The sequence below is a fragment of the Diospyros lotus genome, unplaced genomic scaffold (genome assembly GCF_014633365.1).
Source record: "Diospyros lotus cultivar Yz01 unplaced genomic scaffold, ASM1463336v1 superscaf1, whole genome shotgun sequence".
NCBI lineage: Eukaryota > Viridiplantae > Streptophyta > Magnoliopsida > Ericales > Ebenaceae > Diospyros > Diospyros lotus.
The window spans coordinates 5,336,635-5,353,549 of record NW_026267104.1 but is presented as its reverse complement, the minus strand read 5'-3'; the positions used below and the strand labels follow the sequence as shown (position 1 = coordinate 5,353,549).

The 16,915-nt window shown below is 36.9% G+C and overlaps 2 protein-coding genes across 6 annotated transcripts in view; one reads left to right on the top strand and one right to left on the bottom strand.

The window, feature by feature from the left end:
• Positions 1-3,816, top strand: part of LOC127792885 (tobamovirus multiplication protein 1) — a 43,170-nt gene extending 39,354 nt beyond the window's left edge. The window contains exons 12-13 of the mRNA XM_052323523.1: positions 2,435-2,598; positions 3,431-3,816. Of these exons, the coding sequence (XP_052179483.1) occupies positions 2,435-2,598; positions 3,431-3,454 (188 nt within the window). The 3' untranslated portion in view covers positions 3,455-3,816. The remainder of the gene's footprint in view (positions 1-2,434; positions 2,599-3,430) is intronic.
• An 82-nt stretch (positions 3,817-3,898) lies between these two features.
• On the bottom strand, positions 3,899-12,950 carry LOC127792886 (mitochondrial inner membrane protease subunit 1-like). 5 transcript variants are annotated; one of them, XM_052323524.1, is made up of 5 exons: positions 12,636-12,950; positions 12,323-12,547; positions 11,796-11,906; positions 4,929-5,015; positions 3,899-4,263 (listed from the first exon to the last, which is right to left on the bottom strand). In XM_052323524.1, exons 1-5 carry the CDS (start codon positions 12,759-12,761, stop codon positions 4,225-4,227), a joined length of 588 nt encoding a protein of 195 aa, XP_052179484.1. In that variant the 5' UTR covers positions 12,762-12,950; the 3' UTR covers positions 3,899-4,224. The 5 variants fall into 5 exon arrangements, with proteins under 5 accessions (XP_052179484.1, XP_052179485.1, XP_052179488.1 ...); XM_052323525.1 differs by having other exon boundaries at positions 3,899-4,260; XM_052323527.1 differs by having other exon boundaries at positions 3,903-4,263; positions 4,929-4,995.
• Between the last annotated feature and the right edge of the window lie 3,965 nt (positions 12,951-16,915).

The following is a 16,915-nucleotide window of genomic DNA, read 5'->3' as shown; positions in this document are numbered from 1 at the left end:
TGTTTTCTTTCTACTTAATTTAAATCCCTTAGATTCTAAATTGTTTCTCCACAACTTAAGCTTAGTGTTCACTCCTTCTTTTGTTTCATCCACCAACACTATGTCGTCTGCAAATAGCATACACTATGGCACATCTGTCTGAATATCTTTAGTGAGTTCATCCATTACTAGGCCAAATAAGTATGGACTTAGTGCAGAACCTTGATGCAGTCCTATTGTAGTTGTAAGTGGTTCAGTATCCCCTCCGCATGTTTTGACCCTTGTCTCTACACCATGATACATGTCCTTAAGGGCTTGTATATAGGCTATTTTGACTCCTTTCTTCTCTAAAACCCTCCATAATACTTCTCTAGGGACCCTATCATAAGCCTTTTCTAGATCTATAAACACCATATGTAGGTCCTTCTGATGATCTCGATACCTTTCCATTAGACGCCTCAGTAAATATATAGCTTCCATTGTTGACCTACCAGGCATGAAATCAAACTGATTTTCTGACACCTTTGTTTCCTTTCTGAGCCTCTCCTCTATTACTCTCTCCCAGAGTTTCATGGTATGACTCATTAACTTAATTCTTCTATAATTTTCACAGTTTTGAATATCTCCTTTGTTCTTGTATATAGGAACCAAAGTACTCTTCCTCCACTCATCTGGCATCTTTTTTGATTTAAGGATGGCGTTAAATAGTTGCGTTAGCCAGGAGATGCCCTCTTCTCCCATGCATTTCCATGCTTCTATTGGTATATTATCTGGTCCCACTACCTTATGATTTCTCATCTTTTTTAAAACTTGCCTTATTTCATTTGAACTTATGCGTCGATAATGGTGTGTTTTCATATTGTACTTGTTGGTTTCACCATGTCAACTAAGTGATGGAACACAACTATATCAATTATCTTCATTCACCACCATCTCATGAAACTTCTCCATATGAAGATGGTGTTGAAACTTCATTTCATCATTACTCCGCCAGTGGATATTATCCACTGCCGGTCCCAAGCCCGGATAAAGGAGGAGGGTTGCGTTAGGTAGCCGACAGCCAGCGTAAAACCTAGTCGAATCCAAATATGAATTGTAGACAAACTATCTGTTGGGATGTAACCCACATAGAAGTCTAGAATTCATGTAGCCAACCCCACATAGTGGGATAACGGCTGGATATGTTGTTGTTGTTGTTTATGCGTCGATAGAATGTGTAGCTCACATTCCCTTCGGAGTTACTAAGATGTCCCAACCTAACTCTTGTGTCGCCACCATCATTGAATAATTTTGTGAAATACTCCTTCCATCTCTCCTTAATCGCTCCCTCATTTACTAAAACATTTTGATTGTCATCTTTTATGCATTTCACTTGATTTAAATCCCGTGTTTTTCTTTCTCTTGCTTTAGCTAATTTATATATATCCCTTTCTCCATCTTTTGTATCAAGTCGTTTATATAGATTGTCATATGCTTTTGACCTTGTTTCACTAACAGCTCTTTTTGCTGTCTTTTTTGCTTCTTTATAATTTTTTTGATTTTCTTCATTGTTGCATTGATATACCGCCTTATAGCAAGTTTTCTTATCTTTAATTTTCAATTGTACCTCTTCATTCCACCACCAAGACTCCTTAAGGTTAGGGGCTCTACCATTTGTCTCTCCAAGAACTACCTTTGCCGTGCTTCTCAGAGCATTAGCCATTTCTTTCCACATTTGGTTTGTCTGTCTTTCTTCATTCCATTCCCTTCTACCCCTTAATTTTTCTTTGAAGATTAGTTGTTTCTTCCCTTTTAAATTCCACCACCTGATTCTTGGATTTTGTTTTATATGATTTTTTCTCTTCCAATTTCTTACTTGGACGTCAAGTACTAGAAGTTTATGTTGAGTAGTCAAACACTCTCCCGGTATCACCTTACAATTCCTACAACATAACTGATCCTCTTGTCTCATGAGGAAGTAATCTATTTGGGTGCTTGAAGTGATATTTTTATATGTGATTAAGTGTTTGTCCCGTTTTTTGAACCTAATATTGGTTATAAGAATTGTGGAAAAACTTACATCAATTTTACCTTGTTTAGTCCTCCAAATTATTATTATTGTTATTATTATTTGTATCCTTACAGCTACCTTTTTCAGTTCTTTTTTTTTTTTTTTTGGTGTCAATGTTACCGTTTACTAGTGGTTGCCCCTAACCTCCCTCAAAAAAAAAAAAAAAAAACCAAAAAAGCCAAAAAATCTGGTGCTGTCTACGAAGTTACCACAAAAGTATCAGATTCAGATTGATGATAAAAATGAAATACTTTTCTGTTACAGACAGAACCGGCAAAGAAAGAAACCAGAATACGTTCCTATTTAAAGACATTTGTCTTGCATGTACATTTTTTCTGTTTGCATACAAGCAATAAATGTAGAAACTGTAAAAATGATTATATGACGTTTAGATCATTTTCACAGGTTTATCTGTCCCTTCAGCATTTCTGTTATGGGTTATGAGAGAATTACCACCTCCAGTTGTAGTTAGTGCACAAGAAGAATCAAGAGCAATAGCTTTCATTCATGATAATTCAGTAGCCATCCATCCTTCACGGTGGATTGCTACCGCAAGCTCGCAGAATCAGGTTCAAGTTCTTTTCCTTGCTCTTAACTGTATCACACGTGTTATCATTCCAATAGCCATATATTCAATTATGATTATTAGGTTTAAGTATGTTAAGCTAAGATGCTAGTTTGAGTTGCTGCTTACTTTTTATAACTATATAGCATTCTCATTTGAGGTGTAACATTCCTTTTATTATAGGTAGGTTAAATGCCAAAGTGACCTCTCACTTTGCCTCTATTATATATGTTTGTATTTATATATATATATATGTATATATATAGTTGTCGTGGCTTTCTGTTGAAAGTTTGCTTGCACAGTGTTTGCACCAAGAAGGGTACAAGCTTAGTCTGAGTTTTGTAAACTGCCTTGCCATGGAAAGCAAAACTTGTAATTCACTAATTTTAATTCTCTAAAACCTCCGCTGCAAGTGCAAGAAGCTTTCCACAAATTAATTTTTTTGACCTTGATTATGCTATAAATAGATACTTCGTAAGATGGTAACAGTACATTATAATAATATGATAATATACCAAAATATGTTATATAGGAAATTATTATATTAAGACAATAAGTGTAACAATATCAACGTGACAAATTTACCAACTAGTTTTATGTAATCCAACTTGCCTCACCTTCACTCACGTCACGGTCCTTGCCCCTCAACTCATTTTTTGCAACTCAATGCCATACAGGGCTTGAGTTTCAAGGTCCTTCGGCCAACTTTTACTTGGTCGATGTCGTGTATATTATGATGTGTATATATTATGGTTCTCTTTTGTGAGATCATTTGCAATCTGGCAGTTTGTTTAAGAGAAGCAACAAAACATAGTGAATTGAATTCTGAAATGCAGGTATCAAGAGCGAGCCCTATATAAGTGCACCCTGATGGATTCTTCTTTGCTTGAAGTACTGGAGCTTGCAGTGAAAATGCTGAGAAAGAAATTGGCAGATAAAAGTTGGATCATAGTAGCGCAGCCCCAGTTGAGATGAAGGAAATTTAATGATATCCTTAACAAGAAGGCATTGTGGTGCAGCCGTAAGTCTGCCATTTGCCATGATTTTGACAATCTTGTACATAACACCACAATGCAAACAAAGCTCCTTTAACCTTAGGATTGCCTGTTGCAAGGCTTCTGGGCATAGAATGGTTTCCCTTAACATTGAACTCTTTTCTAACTAAAATGTTTAATGCAATAATATCCATGCCTATAGTAATGATTGAAAGTGCATTATCATCTATCTTACTGATTTCATTTTGTCACTCACTTTAGTTGGCAAATGGGAATGATCCCAATGGAGCAAAAAGTAGGAAATCCTATATTATAAAATTTGGTGCGCTCGGGATAATAAACCTTTAAAACCACAATTTTTTAAATTAAAATTACACGTGGCAATTAACCCTATAAAATCTTCCGATTTCCACAGAGTTGCAGATCCATACATGTCTAAATTATGACCACAAAATTGATCAATCCACAATATTCAGGAAGACAAGTGGGCCTGGATTTGTTGGGAATTCAGCTTTTGCTATTGTCCCCCTTAAAATGGCAACTTCTACACCACCTCTACCTCCTCCTCGAAGTGTTTGGAACATTTTTGTCACAGAATGGGTGGATCTGTCAATCAACCACACTCAGCTCAAGCTCTAATGGGACTCCATGGATGCCCCCTTCAGGCTTTCCTGCTAGACAGCCATTGACAAAATGGGTTATTCCAAGACAAAGGGGCGGTTTATGCCTTTTAATATGGCCATACCATCAATATTAACTTCTGTGCTCATTGAAATAAAATATGGTCAGTTAATTTCTCGTGATTTTGATTCTCCATATCATTATCTCCAAGATTATGGATTCTTCACATTCATCGTACCAACAATATCTAAAAAGTTAATAACAATTTAGCACTTATGATTTTTCCAGGTAAGGAGTTCTTAATCAATTTTCATCTTTATCTGTAAATAATTCTCAAGGAGAGGACTCTCTATCTTTCGGGACACAATGAAGGCAGCTCTAGGGTCCTTCAACAAGCCATAAAATTGAAAGCTACATGCCCAATTTTGAGTTTGTTTTTGCAATAAAGGAACAGAAACATATTCAAATTATACCACTTCAATGCATATTAATGTACAGCATTAAGTTCCACATGTAGTCATTAAATTCTCTCAGGAATGAAGAATTTAAGTTAATTTTGGCTCTTCTACCTTCTGAAAAAGAAAATAGTTGCCTTGCCACAACATTGCATATTAGATCAAAACCCAATAGCAGCATCCCAAATATCTCAAATGGAAATTGATAGAATGACGTGCTTCGCTAATAATAATTGTACCTCTACCCTCAGCAGTAACTATACCTCATGAAGAAGAATCTCTTCACACTGCCTTCCTTCCAACTGATCCAAAACCTTCTGCTGGCCATATCTATATGCAAAACTCGTGATCTTCAGATGGATAAAAAAAATGAGGGTTTTCAGCAAGACAATTGCTATAAAGCTATCAAAAGGTGTTGCTCGTTAACTAGTATTGCAAAGTATTTCAGTTGTAAATTTATGATATAGAATCATAGTTAAATCCTGTCTTCTTGCATTAGTTACGAATGATTTGTACAGACTTATACAATATAAGCTACCATGAGGCTAATCTATTTGTTGAAGACATTGTTTATTGGATAAGACATAAGAAGGGATAAATAATAACCTAGAAGTTAGGAAAGGATTTTTGGAATCAGGAAATTTAAGTTAAATATAACTAAAATTAAACAATGCAACTAAAGTAGAGGAAGAATGAAGTCATAAATAATATTAAGGACTAGAAATATCAAAGAGTGAGCAACTTTGATTGATGTTTAATGCTACATTATAAGTATGGAGAAAGAAAAGTCATACAGGCAGCCCAAAGTAGTTGAGAAAGATCCAAGTTGGGTGGCACATTATAGTCCAATTATCAAAAAGTTTCTAATAGCATATGGTATGATCATTCAACATTACTGAAATAGTCTCCACAAAGGATAGTAAGACCTTAATGACGAGATTATTGGTACTGGCACAGCACATTACAAGCACAATATTCCACTGATTTCCCCCAAAATAGCAAACCCATATTCTACTAATTTTCCCCCTACTAGGGATAAAACAGAATAAATTTCATAGGAAAGCAATGTACGGAGGGGATTAGGAGGAAGGAAAACAAAGCATAGAATATAGTATGAAAGAACAAGAAAAGAAACTAAAAAGCAAGAATCATGTTAGTCTCTATTCCCAAGCATCCCAAAACCTTCTCACCAGACTCACAAGCCCCAACAAAATAGTCCCACACCCTCCAGTGCTTCCAATAATTCCCTCACTCTTTTAATCAATCAATCCTAGCCCCTTCTACTCCCCCCAGCAAAAGTTAGGATCAACCCTCCTCTCCAATAAATGATTTCCCTCTGTCATGCTATTAACCGTTGTATACCCTATTAATCCCCATCCAACCACCCACCCCTTGCATTGTGTCTGCTTAAAGTAGGAGCATTTTGAATGGTGGTAGTTGGAATTACATGGGTTTGAATACAAGCATTCTTTAGTTGGGTTGACTGAGCTAAGTATTTGGTTGTCTAGAGTCCACCCTGTAACCTTGCCCGAACCCATTTAAATATGGATCATACTTGGTTCACCCCAACTAAAACGAGAGGGGAGCCATTAAGAAATATTACAAGAACTAACCAATTATTTTAAGCAAATTTAGATGAAAGATGTTAAATCAGAGAACTTGAGAGAGAGAAACCCTTGGAGGAAATAAATTCTTCACTCAAACAATAGATTGTATACCTATATATACTAATACTAAATGGGTCATGACATAAGCTAATCCTAATGACATAAGCCATGACATAAAAATAAATCTCACTCTCCCTCAAACTAGAACATATATATCATATGTGCCAAGCTTATTATAAATGTAGTTTATTCGAGGGCGCATGAGGGTGCTACTATAGAAGACGGCAGCGAGGAAGGAGGCGGTGATGATGGCAGATTGGTGATGCGAGATTTGTGCGATGCACAAGATCGGAAGAAGAGGCCGCGAGATTTGAGAGAGCACCGATCTGAGAGTCGTGCTGTAAGGAGAAACAGGCATGAGATTTGAGGTTGCGCCGACGATGGCGATGCTCCAACGCTGAAGAGAGGCTGTTGATCGACCAAAGAGATGACACTGACAGAGAAGAGGCAGCCCGGCAACAGAAAGAACGAGCCGACAACGACATTGGAGGGACATATCAACAGTGAGGGGTTGCGAGCAGATGATGAGATCTAAAACCAGATTTGAGATACCATCGTTTGAGCGAGATCCGGGATGACCAGGAAGAAGATGGTTGGATCTAAGGGATTGACAACCAGAGATGATGGATTGACGGTCAAATCTGAGAAATGATGGTCGGATCTGAAGGATTGACAACTGGATCCAGATCTGAGGGATTGATGGCCGGATCTGAAGACCAATGGTTCGATCTGAGGTCCAACAGTCAGATCTAACCAGATCTAAAGGATTGACGGTTGGATCTGAACTACAATGGCTAGAGAAGCCACTCATGAAGGCAGCAGATCTGAAGGGTTTAGATATGAAGGTTGTGGGCAGATCTAAATGTCATCGGTCGACAAGTGGTGTAGATCTGACGATCGACGACATATCTAAATTGCAGAAGACCAATTGGAGGTTGTGGAATCTGGAGGCAGTAGCAATCTAGAGAAAGTGGTCGGCGAGAAGCGGTGCTGCAAGAAGAAGACCGTGATGGAATAGTGGCAACGGCGGCAAAGCAACGGTGATGATGGCCGATCGATGTAAGGCCGAAGGTGGATCGACTTGGGCTCTGTGGTCGTTGGCGACAGCCGCTGCAAACTCGAACAGATCTAATGATTGTGCGATGTAGCGAACACGCGACGATGGCTGCAAAGCTTTGCACAGTTAGAGGCTGTATGGCGATGGAGTTGACAGTTGTGGGCGTGATCGATGATGGCCGTTTGGCAGTCAGAAGCTGGGGAGGAAGAGGTTGCTACTACTGGAGAGAAGGCCAGAGGTGCAAGGAACGCACGCCGGAGCTAGTGGAGGAGATTGGTAGTGGCGTGGTTGAGGCAGCATTGAGGAAGCGAGGCGTGATGGAGCTGCGGTTGCAACTAAGGTTTGGATGGTGGCTTTGATACCATGTTGCATCAGAGAACTTGAGAGAGAGAAACCCTAGTTGGAGGAAATAAATTCCTCACTCAAACAATAGATTGTATACCTATATATACTAATACTAAATGGGTCATAACATAAACCATGACATAAAGATAAATCTCACACAAGAAATGCAATTAAAATGGTTTGGACATTAGAGAAGAAGACTAATAGACACATCTGTAACACAAGTGAATGAAATGGAAGAAGTTCATAGCAAAAGAGGGAGAAAAAGACCCCCCCAAAAAAAACCTGGTGGAAAACTCTTAAACATGACTTATGATAAGGCCTTACAAAGTATATGGTTACCACTAGAGATGGTTGGAAGTCAAAACTTTAACTAGCTGACCCTAGTGAGATTAAGCCTTACTATTATTGTTGTTGTTTTGTTTGGTTTAGAGATTCTTTCACTAGGTTGTTAGAATTTTTATGGCATATTTTTACTTATTTTTTCTTAAAAGTCCAATACAAGATAACAAAAGCAAAAAGATATGGAAAATGATTGAAATTGGGTACATGTGAAAACATGATAATACTAGGTAAACATGCAAATACAACGTGAAGAATGATATATGGAATTGAGAGAAAAAGAAGAGAGGAAAAGAGAAATTGGAGGGAAAAGAACTAATCAAATCTATTAAGGTTACAAGTATTTATACCAATACATTGAATTGCTATGTACAAGCTACCTACGCTAGGTACAAGGTACAACTATTCCATACAACACACCTAATACAACCTAATATGAATTCTCAACACTCCCCCTCAGATAGGCGCGTACTTATCATATTTGCCTAGCTTGGAACAAATATATTCAATCCTCTAACCTCGAAGAGCCTTAGCAAACAGGTTCAGTCAGCTGACCCACAGTCTCAACAAATGCTGTAGAAATCTCACCAGAAACTAGTTTTTCTTGCACTAAGTGACAGTCTATTTCAATATGCTTGGTCCTTTCATGAAAAACAGGATTAGAGTCAATATGAAGAGCATCCTGATTGACACACATACGTTGCATAGAACCTGAATCACCAAATTGCAGCTCCTTAAGAAACTGTTTCAGCCAAATCAGCTCACATGTAGCTAATGCCATAGCTCTATACGTAGCTTCAGCACTAGACCTAGCAAAAACTTGTTGCTTTTTACTCTCCTAAGAAACTTGATTGCCTCCCACTAAAACATAGCATCCAGAAGTGGATCATCTATCAAAGGAACAGCATGTCCAATTAGCATCTGCATAACCAGTCACCTGTGTATGACCTTTATCCTCAAATAATAAACCTTTACCAGCTGAACTTTTAATATCACAAAACACACACCAAAGCCTCCAATGACCATCACAACGAGAATCCAAAAATAGGCTAACCACACTACCAACAAATGCAACATCTAGTTGATTCACTATAAGATATTTCAGCTTTCCAACCAATCTCCTATAATGTGCGGGATCATGCATAGGCTCCCTCTATCCAAGAACAAATTTAGAGTTAGGATCCATAGGCGTGTCAATAGGCTTGAAATCCAACGTGCCAAAGTCTCCTCTAGAATATGAAGGGCATACTTCTTTTGAGATATACAAATGCCATGCCCAGATGTAGCAACCTCAATATTCAAGAAATGTCACGGTGGGCCCAAATCTTTAGTCTGAAAATGAGAATTCAAATGAACCTTCAACTTAGAAATTCTCTACTCATCATCATCAGTAATAACAGTATCATCTACATAAACAACCAAGTAGATAGCACTGCTAGGAGCATGGTGATAGAAAACAAAATGGTAAGCTTCATTCCTAGTTAATCTAAAGAATTGAACTATAGAGCTAAAGCAATCAAACAGTACCTAAGTGATTGCTTCAGACCATACAATGATTTCTTGAGGTGACAAACCAGGTGAGACTCCCCATGAGCAACAAACCTAGGTGGTTGCTCCACAAAAAACTCCTCAAAAAGATAACTACGAAGAAAAACATTTTTTTATGTCAAGCTAATGAAGAGGCCAATGTCTAATGACAGCCATGGAAAGGAACAAATGTACTGAAGTAATCTTTTTCATAGGGGAAAAAGTATCTTCATAATCAAGACCAAAGATCTGTATATAACCCTTGGCAACCAAACGAGCTATCCATCTGTCAATAGAGCCATCAAGACCAACTTTAATGGTAAAAACCCAGTGAGGATTTCTTGAGAGGAAGGGGAACCAAAACCCAAGTCCCATAAGCAAGCAAAGAAGACATCTCCTCCTCCATAGCATGATGCCAACCAAGGTGAGCAAGAGACTTTGCAATTGTTTGAGGAATAGAAATACATGAAAGAGCAGAAACAAAGACAGAACGGGTAGAAGGTAAATAATAATAGCTCAAAAAAGTGTAAATAGGATGAGAATTACAAGAAAAATAACTTTACATAGGGAAGGCTAAACCAGACTAGAAACTAAAGGAATAATGGCACTTGTAGGGAGACAGCATCTGAAGGAACATGAGGTGGAGAAACCACACCATTGGTATGAATAGAAGAAGTTCGGGAATGAGCTAATATGTCAAGAGAGGAGGAGAAGGAACAGAGGAAGTAAAGGGAAAAGAGATAGTAGAAACCAAAGAGGAAAAAGAAGGAACAGGACGAACCTCATCAAGAGATGAAGAAGAAGAAAGGGAAGTAATGAAAGGACTAGACTCAAAGAAAGTAACATCAAAAGAAAGAAAATACTAAATTAGATCAAAGGAAAAACACTTCTAACACTTCTAAAACAGAGAATATCCCAGAAAGACACCTTTAACGGATCGAGGTGATAGTTTCTCTCTTCCTGGTGATAAAAGATGAAACAAAACAAATGGAACAAAGAGGAAGAGGATATAAGGGTTCATGAGGAAAAAGTAAAGTATGAGGAATATGTCCATTAAGAACAGTAAAAGGCATCCGATTAATCAGATGGCAGGAAGTCAAAATAGCAACATCCCAAAAATAAAAGAGGAACATGCATATGAACCAATGAGGTACAAGATGTCTCAATGAGATGACACTTTTTATGTGTTGCAACCCTATTTTGTTGTGGAGTACATGGACATGAAGTTTGATGAAGAATGCCATGAGAAGATAGAAAAGAATGAAAAAGACTTGGAACAATATTTCTTGATATTATCACTTCAGAGGATAGGAATAGAAGAATCAAACTAAGTCTTAACCTCAAGGTAATTTGGAATTTTGTTGTGTTGAAACTGCGTCTCAACACAACACAACAATTGCCAAGTTTGAAGAACTCTACTTGTTTCCTATTGGCTTTGATCAACTCAAATCTAAATGTACATATATAGTATATATAGTCTTTTTCTAGATTAACATGCGATCTAAACGACTTCTGTATTTCCTAAACTCAACTTACAATTGAATATCTCAATTTATTTTAGAATGAAAAGCCGATACACAATGAGAGAGTAATAAGATTGATAGTATGGAGGATGTTATTAGCAAACATGTCACAGAAAATGTAATTTTAATAACTAAAACACATTCACAAGGAACAGTTATGTCAACTTCAATACCAATGAATTTGAAATCACATTCTCAAGAAGTTAGGTCAAGATCAACAAAATCTTCTGGAATAAAGCCAATGTGCTTGATAGCAAAGTTTTGGACGGACAAATAAATTTAGGCAAGTAAACATAGATGTTGAAAAATGAAGGTTATTATTTATCAGGTTCATGGATGAAAGGAATTGCAAATCATACATATAGGCTATTACAGAGCATGACAAATAGCACTAACTCCAGTAACAAGAGAAAACAAATCATATATGAGTTCTCAAATGATTTTTCATGGTCAGTGACAGTGGAGGATGGTTCAAGGTTGGTGTATGCTCCTGCTGTTGTCTCCCAGCCAATGTAAATTAATGCAATTAAACACAACGAAGGAAGCAATTGAACCATGAGATGGTACACGGTAAAATTATTTTCAATTAAATAAGATTCAACACGTATATCTAGATGAGTTTGAACCGCATGATATTTCAGAGAGAGTGGAACAAAAAGAACTACTTACTCTCCAGAAAACTCGGCCTTGAATCAGACCATAAGGAACAGCTCCAAAGTGTCTTGAATCATGAGACTCATAAATATTATCTCCCTCTATCCAGACGTGCCCTTTTGGAACCTATACAGAAAGGCGAACAATGAAACAAAACAAATTAAGACTCATTGACCAAAGATCAAACCTATAGATCCATTGACTGTGGAATGAAACAAAACAAAGACCTATAGACCCATTTACCAAAAATTAAACCAAAACTGAACGAAGCAAAACCCAACAACCTATTAACCAAGAATGAAAACTCAATTGAATAATGAGGCAAATACCCTTAAACCCATTAACCAAAAATCAAAGCTAAACGGAACAAAGAAACAAAAGCCATAGACCCCTTAACAAAGAATGAAAACCAAACTGAACAAAACTGCTAAAACCCATGAGCCCTTTTAAACAAAACATCAAAACCGAAATAAATAAACTAAGCAAAACCTATCATTCCATTAACCAAAAAATCAAAATGAATTCGACGGTGAGAATCATACAACAAGAGTCTGGCGTCTATCACTGTTACTGGGGTCCACAAGGTAGGTCACACTGTCGCCCTCCATGGCCTTCACTCGCTTGGTGATAACCTTTCTGGGATTCTCTGGCGACCGGACGAGGACGACATCGCCGGTACCCACTTTGCCAGTCCGGGCAGAGATGCGATCGACCAAGACCAGATCACTCGTCGAACTGAAGGTGGGGAGCATGCTGGGACCCGGCGTCTGCAATAGCCAATCAGATTTCTCCAAATTTCAGTTCTTTTTTGGTAATTTGCTTCGGAAATTTCAAGGATAGAGTGGTTTAAGTTACCAGAGCGGGAGTGAAGATGTAGGTTCTGGTGACATGAAGCGCACAGAAGAACTTTGCCACCATTAAGGTCACATCTAACCCTTCTTTCACTATGATCATCCATGCCTGAAGATTCTTCACACCCATTCTCCTTCTCTTCCCACTTTTCTCTTTATCCCTATCTCTCTCTCTCTGCCTCTCTGCCGGTGTGAGTCGATTTGCCCTGAGATAGAATTGTTGGGAGCCTCTCAGATACTCTGCAATCTCCCAGGACACTAGGACTATGTTTGGATGGAGGGTGCCTGAGGGGACAGTGAAACTGTGAAAGCAAGAACAGAGGGGAGAACAGTAGGGTATATTATTTTCTTTTGTTTTTTTCCCCAGAAAAATATAGTTAGAATTTTTACGATAATATTATTTATAATTTAATTTTAATATTATAAAAAATATAAATATATTTTTAAAATAATAATTATTCTTCATTAATTATAATTATTTTTTAAAATTGTAATTACTTTAAAAGTTAAAAAGTGTTTATTTTTTAAAAATTATAAATACATTTTTTGCATGATAAATATATTTATAATTTTAAAAACTAATAATCTATAAAACATATTAATAAATTCTTATAATTCTACAAGTGTTAAAATTAATATACAAATAATATATCATTTATTAAAACTTATAATTTTCTCACTCATTTAATTATTTTAAAAGTACAAGAATATATTTTTGTGGGCACATATATGTTCTAATACATGTATATATACATATAAATTAATGAGGAAACACTTACAGAAAAAAAATTAATGATGAGACTTTTTTCTGTTTGTTTTACAATTGAGAACTAAGTTGCATGAAAATAAAAATAATTTTTTTTTTATACGAAACGAAAACGAAAAAATATTATTTTCTCAAAAAAGTAAGAATCGCAAGATAAAGTGTAAATTAAATAAATATAAAAAAAATTATAAATATAATTTTTAATATAAAAAATAGACATAATACAAATAAATATAAATAATAAACATAAGTTTTATAATTCATTCAAACAAATATAAACATCATAGTGCATTTAAACAACCATCAACAATATTTATAATCAAAGCTAACTATTAGAAATGTCATATCAAGAGGGTCAACATACACAAAATAAGTTAGATTTAACCATTGAATTTCTGTAGATCTAGCTTTTAAAGTTTTAGCCAAAAAGAAAAGAGCATTGCCAATCACCACGGGCTATTGTGGTTGGTGGTTTCCAGCGATAAGAGGAAATCACCCGATACTCTTATCCCTAACGACCAATATATCCAAAAGCCAGCAAGATTCGATAGTCAGATCTTTGTAGATCTAGGCTAAATTTTCAAGCTAAAAATCGAAATGCACGTATATACATACATATCAGCGATCAAAGGCAACCATAGGCCACTGTGGCCTGTGGTTTCCGGTGATCAGAGGCAATCACCTGACATTCTTACCCCCAACGACCAACATATCTAAAAATCAGCAAAATTCGACGACCAGATCTTCGTAGATCTAGGTTAAACTTTCCAGCCAAAAATTAAAATGCGCCTATATACATATATATTGGAGATCAAAGGCAACCATGGGCCACTGCGGCTGGTGGTTCCAGTAATCAAAGGCAACCACTCAACATTCTTACCCTCAATGACCAACATATCTAAAAACTAGCAAGATCTGACGACCAGATCTTCATAGATCTAGGTTAAACTTTTTGACTAATGATGCAAATATACGTATATACATATATATCGACCATTAGAGGCAACCATGAGCCACTACAACCTTGGTTTCGGGTGATCAAAGGCAACCACCGGACACTCTTACCCCCAACGACCAACATATCAAAAAACTAGCAAGATTCGACACCCAATCTTCGTAGATCTAGGTTAAACTTTTCAGCCAAATGCCCAAATATGCGTATATACATATATATCAATGGATCTTATTGCAAATGTTGTTAATAAAATTGAAAAACTTAGGTGGTGTTCTCTTTGTGTTTTAGTTTTGTGTTTTGAGTGTCTATTTTAAAATTTTTAAAAGTGCGTTCTTTTTGTCATTCTAAAAAATTATTTTTCAAAACAGAAAACTAGAAAACGCGTTTGCTTTGAAATTTTAAAAACGATTTTTTTTTGTTATTATGATATTTTATTTAATAAATTTAATTTAAAATAAATAATAAATATTTATTAATAAATTATAAATTTGATTCAAATACTTTAAATTATAAAATAAAATTCAAATAAAATAAAATAAAAAAATCAACAACCTTAGAAATATCATTCAAAAAAATTAATACAAACAAAACATATCACATATTCAGTTTAATAAATAAATAAAATAAATAAAATTAAATAACACACAAAAAATCAAATCAGGAGCCGCAACCATCTTCTTCATCTAAGGTTTTCTGTGGGGGGGCGCTATTCACGATGGCGATGGAGGGCGCTGGTTGCGGTGGCGGTGGGGGGCACAGGTCGCTGTGGTAGAGGGGGGTGCTGGTCGCGGTCGCGGTGGCTGTAGGGGGCTAGGTTGATGACAATGGTTGTGGTACTGGTCGGGGTTGCGTTGGTTGCGGTGGCGGTGGAGTTGAAGGTCGACGGCGGTGGCGATGGCTGTCGATGGCCAGAAGAGGAGAGGAGAATGGAAAGAAGATAGGGGGGAGAGAGAGAGAGAGGGGGGGTAGTGGGTCTGTGCGCCGGGGGGCTGTTTTCCGCGTTTTGCATTAGTTTTGTGTTTTCAATGTATTTTCACTGAAAATGCCCAAAACAATAAAATGTTGTTTTGGATTTTCTTAACAAAATTTTTAGTTGTTTTCGAAAACGCATTTTAAAAAATAATAAAGAGAACGCATTTTCAGTGTTTTCAAAAACTGAAAACAAAAAACGGCCCGAAAATGGGAAAAAGAACAGGCCCTTACCTTCTTGTAGATCTGGACCACTTTTACGGTGAAAATGTGGTCAGATTGAAGATGAGATGGCCAAATTTTAAAAAATTCATGAATCTAAAGATGTTCTTGAGAGAGAGTTTAAATGATAAAATGGTGGTGACTGAAAAAGGGAACAACCGACGATGGGGAACAATGAGGGTACAGCAAGAAGAAAATGCTACCAGAAGTAGGGGAACGGCAACAGTGAGGGAGCACCTAGAGCAACAATCTCTGATGACCAAGGGCAGCCAAGTTTTTGGCCATTTTATGTAATTTGCAAAACAAGCCCGAAATGTTTCACAAATTACAGAAACTGCCCGAAAACATTTCAAGCCATTTTAACTATTTATGTGCTTCAAAGATTGAGATTATAGAACAAGTCGTCAACCAAACCCCATACCCCATCCATTCGGGTTAGGTATAAAATGGCATGTAGAAAGGTATTGTCAGCCACCATTATCCATGGTATATTTTGATGATTGAAATTGACCATTTAAATTGCTAGCCTTGTGGCACAAAAACCAAAAATCAAAACAATCCAATCATTAAATCTCAATAGATTTATCCGTTTTTGGAAAGGCATCGTTGGCTACCATCAAATTCTAACAACCGGGCCTGACCATTGAAATCACCTTGATATTGTGATTCACATGCTCAAAAACTAAAACGATTTAACTAGATTTGAAAATTAAAATTAGAGAACTTTAAGCGCTTACCTTCGGAGAAATTTCAGTTGCCTCAGAAGGCAGTCAATTGGCGAGACGAGATAGCAGGAACTGGAGGATGGGAGGAAGATAAAGCGAGCTGACGGCCTGATGGCCGGAGAAGAAGAGGAGACAGACGCAGGCGAGAGGGAGAGAGCAAGGCGGCTGCTAGGCCTGCTCCACAGAAAATAACTTTCTAGACTATTAGAACATTTAGGCACACGATCTTTTCAAATTCAAACATCTGTCTGTCTTGAAAATCAGTTCTAGAATTATCTGAACTTGAACCACGCACTGAAAAGACCATTTTGAAACGTGTTAGGTATTTCTCCATATTTATTCAGACCTTTGAACTTTGAAATGGTCACAGTACCCATCCCCAGTTTTATTCAAAACAGCACAATCTAGTGAGATTTTAGGTTGATTCAATAAATTGTTTTTAGACTTTCTGAGCCTGTTTTTTTTTTTTTATCAAAATCCCATGGAGCTCAGGCATCCCATTTTTCGATTCAAGTTTGTTTCCTTGATTGGATTTCACCTGTCCCAACACTCAACTCAGACCTTTTTATGGATCTAAAACTTTGAAACTATATATTTTGGTGTGGTTGGTGACCTAAAACAATATCAAGATCAGTTAACCGTTGTTA

Excerpts from the sequence above, each read along its gene's own strand:
- LOC127792886 (XM_052323524.1), bottom strand. The coding sequence starts at position 12,761 with ATGGGTGTGAAGAATCTTCAGGCATGGATGATCATAGTGAAAGAAGGG. Across the intron at positions 11,907-12,322 it reads ATAGACGCCAGACTCTTGTT|GTTCCAAAAGGGCACGTCTG; the intron begins GTATGATTCTCA and ends CTTTCTGTATAG. Across the intron at positions 5,016-11,795 it reads AAGGCCGAGTTTTCTGGAGA|ATCACGAGTTTTGCATATAG; the intron begins GTAAGTAGTTCT and ends ATCCATCTGAAG.